Source organism: Mastomys coucha, unplaced genomic scaffold, assembly GCF_008632895.1.
Source record: "Mastomys coucha isolate ucsf_1 unplaced genomic scaffold, UCSF_Mcou_1 pScaffold5, whole genome shotgun sequence".
Classification (NCBI taxonomy): Eukaryota; Metazoa; Chordata; class Mammalia; order Rodentia; family Muridae; genus Mastomys; species Mastomys coucha.
The window spans coordinates 112,550,740-112,552,821 of NW_022196911.1; the positions used below are offsets into that span (position 1 = coordinate 112,550,740).

Consider the following 2,082-nt stretch of genomic DNA (forward strand, 5'->3'; position numbering starts at 1 on the left):
CTGGCTTTTTTTTTTTTAATGGAGTGGGTCTCATTTGTAATTTCAAACTCACAGAGATCTGTTTGCCTATGCCTCCAGGGTGCTAGGATTCAAGGCATGCAACACCACACCTGGCTTCTGCCATTTTCTCCTGTACTTGTGTTAAGTACATTCATGAATCCCAGGCCCTGACAGTTCCAGGACCTGCTGGACTCCCCTAGCTGGCTTCCCACCCAGATACTCACAGCAGCCAGTGAACATACTCAGCATCTGGCTCCAGCAGGTGTCCATCTGCACAGAAAGAGAGAACCTTTTAAAGGAGCCAGAGCTGAAGCATGCCACCCTGCCCAGATCCCCAACTTCTTGCTCAGGGGAAGGAGAAGTGGGAGGCCAGAGGCCAGGTGACCCCCATATACCTACCCAAGTTGATGAATAGCAGTGTCCATAAGGAATCGTTCTCTGCCTCATAGGTCACCTCTGGGGCCTGCAAAGCCTAACAGGGAGAGAGCAAGGGAGTGCTCACCCTTGCCAGGGGCCCCGAGAAAGGAGTGTGCACTCCGACTCAAACCAGGACCCCTGACAGCTCCTCAAGTGACAGGGAAAGAGATGTCTTAAAGCCTGCCTAACTGCTGCTAAGCCGCTCTCCTGAGAGCTGAACTATAAAGACCATGTGCCAAGAGCCACGGTCTGGAGGCCACGTCTGCGGCTCGTCACAGAACAGGCGCCAATGGCTCTTCTCTTTGTTTTGGTGTTGGGACTTTCATGATTGTGATTTCTAGGCAGTCACAGACAGTAGCAAAACTTCAAACCTAGACCCTGTGATGCCGCCACGGCAGCTGTGCTCATGTACTCACAGAGCAGGGAGCGGGCACAGGAGCGGTACCTCTGTCGGAGTCACTTCATTGCCATGATACACCGGGATCAGGTCCTCTTCTCCCAAGGCATAAGCCACACGTAGGGGGACCCAGGGCACAAAAGTGGCACCGTGGAACAGGTCTCGGTAGAGGCCATAGTACTCGGCCAGACGCTGCTTGTGGTAGGGCCCACACGTCCTCTCCCACTCTGCCCGCACTGCCTCCAGTGGGATGCTAGCTGGGGAGGGAAAGCATCATTGGACACAGTGTAGAGAGGGTGCACTGGGGCCCCTCCTCTGGGAGGCTCACCTGTGCGGAGGCGGGCTGCCCGTTCTTCTTCCACGTTGGCACGGAGCTCCCGGAGAAAGTGTTTCCGCTCCAGCAGCTTTTGGGTCCGATTGACTCTGGGCGGAGGCAGCCCAATGTCAATTTTGTCTTTGGGATCTAGAGAAGTTAAGACATGTTGGGATAAAGCAGGGTCAAATCTTCTCTTTAAATTTGAGTCCTTAAGTGTGTGAGTGTGTGTGTGTGTGGTTGAGGATGTCCGTTTGAGTGGAAGCAAGAGATTGAAGTGTTTTGCTCCAATGCCCTTCATTCCACACTGCTCCCCACCTCCACCCCAAACAGGGTAGCCCTGGCTGTCCTGGAACTCACCCTGTAGACCAGGCTGGCCTTGAACTCAAGAGATCTGCCTGCCTCTGCATCCCGAGTGCTGGGATTGAAGGTGTGTGCATGTGGGGGCTGGAGAGCTGGCTCATCAGTTAAGGGCACTGATTGCTCATCCAGAGGTCCTGAGTTCAATTCCCAGCAACCACATGGTGGCTCACAACCATCTGATTCAATGCCCTCTTCTGGTGTGTCTGAAGACAGCTATAGTGGACTCATGCATAAAATAAATAAATAAATTTTTTTTCTGTAAAAAAATGTGTGTGCATGCCACCATGGCTGGCCCTCACTGTTGGCTTTTTTTTTTTCCTGAGACAGGGTCCTTCATTGAAGCTGTAACTTGATGATTGGTTAGACAGGATGGCCAATGTGCTCCAAACATCTGCATGATAGGCTACCCCTTGTGGGGCAAATAGAACCGTGTCAGGTCTCATGTAGACCTTAGACACATGTGATGCTATGTAACCTTGCCCCTCCAAGTTATCCCTGACTGGTGAACAGTGATGCCCACAGCTGGGCAGAAGAGGCAGCTTTGGGATTTTGGTCCCTGGGCTGGGTGTCTGATATGGGAACTAAGGGAGGG

At 52.6% G+C, this 2,082-nt stretch overlaps 1 protein-coding gene across 1 annotated transcript in view; it reads right to left on the reverse strand.

Annotated features, from left to right (window-relative positions):
- The window catches only part of Mrpl38 (mitochondrial ribosomal protein L38), a 6,453-nt gene that overhangs the window by 2,424 nt on the left and 1,947 nt on the right, over nucleotides 1-2,082 (reverse strand). The window contains exons 3-6 of the mRNA XM_031351725.1: nucleotides 1,143-1,277; nucleotides 863-1,071; nucleotides 400-472; nucleotides 225-270 (exon numbers count right to left, since the gene is read on the reverse strand). Of these exons, the coding sequence (XP_031207585.1) occupies nucleotides 225-270; nucleotides 400-472; nucleotides 863-1,071; nucleotides 1,143-1,277 (463 nt within the window). The remainder of the gene's footprint in view (nucleotides 1-224; nucleotides 271-399; nucleotides 473-862; nucleotides 1,072-1,142; nucleotides 1,278-2,082) is intronic.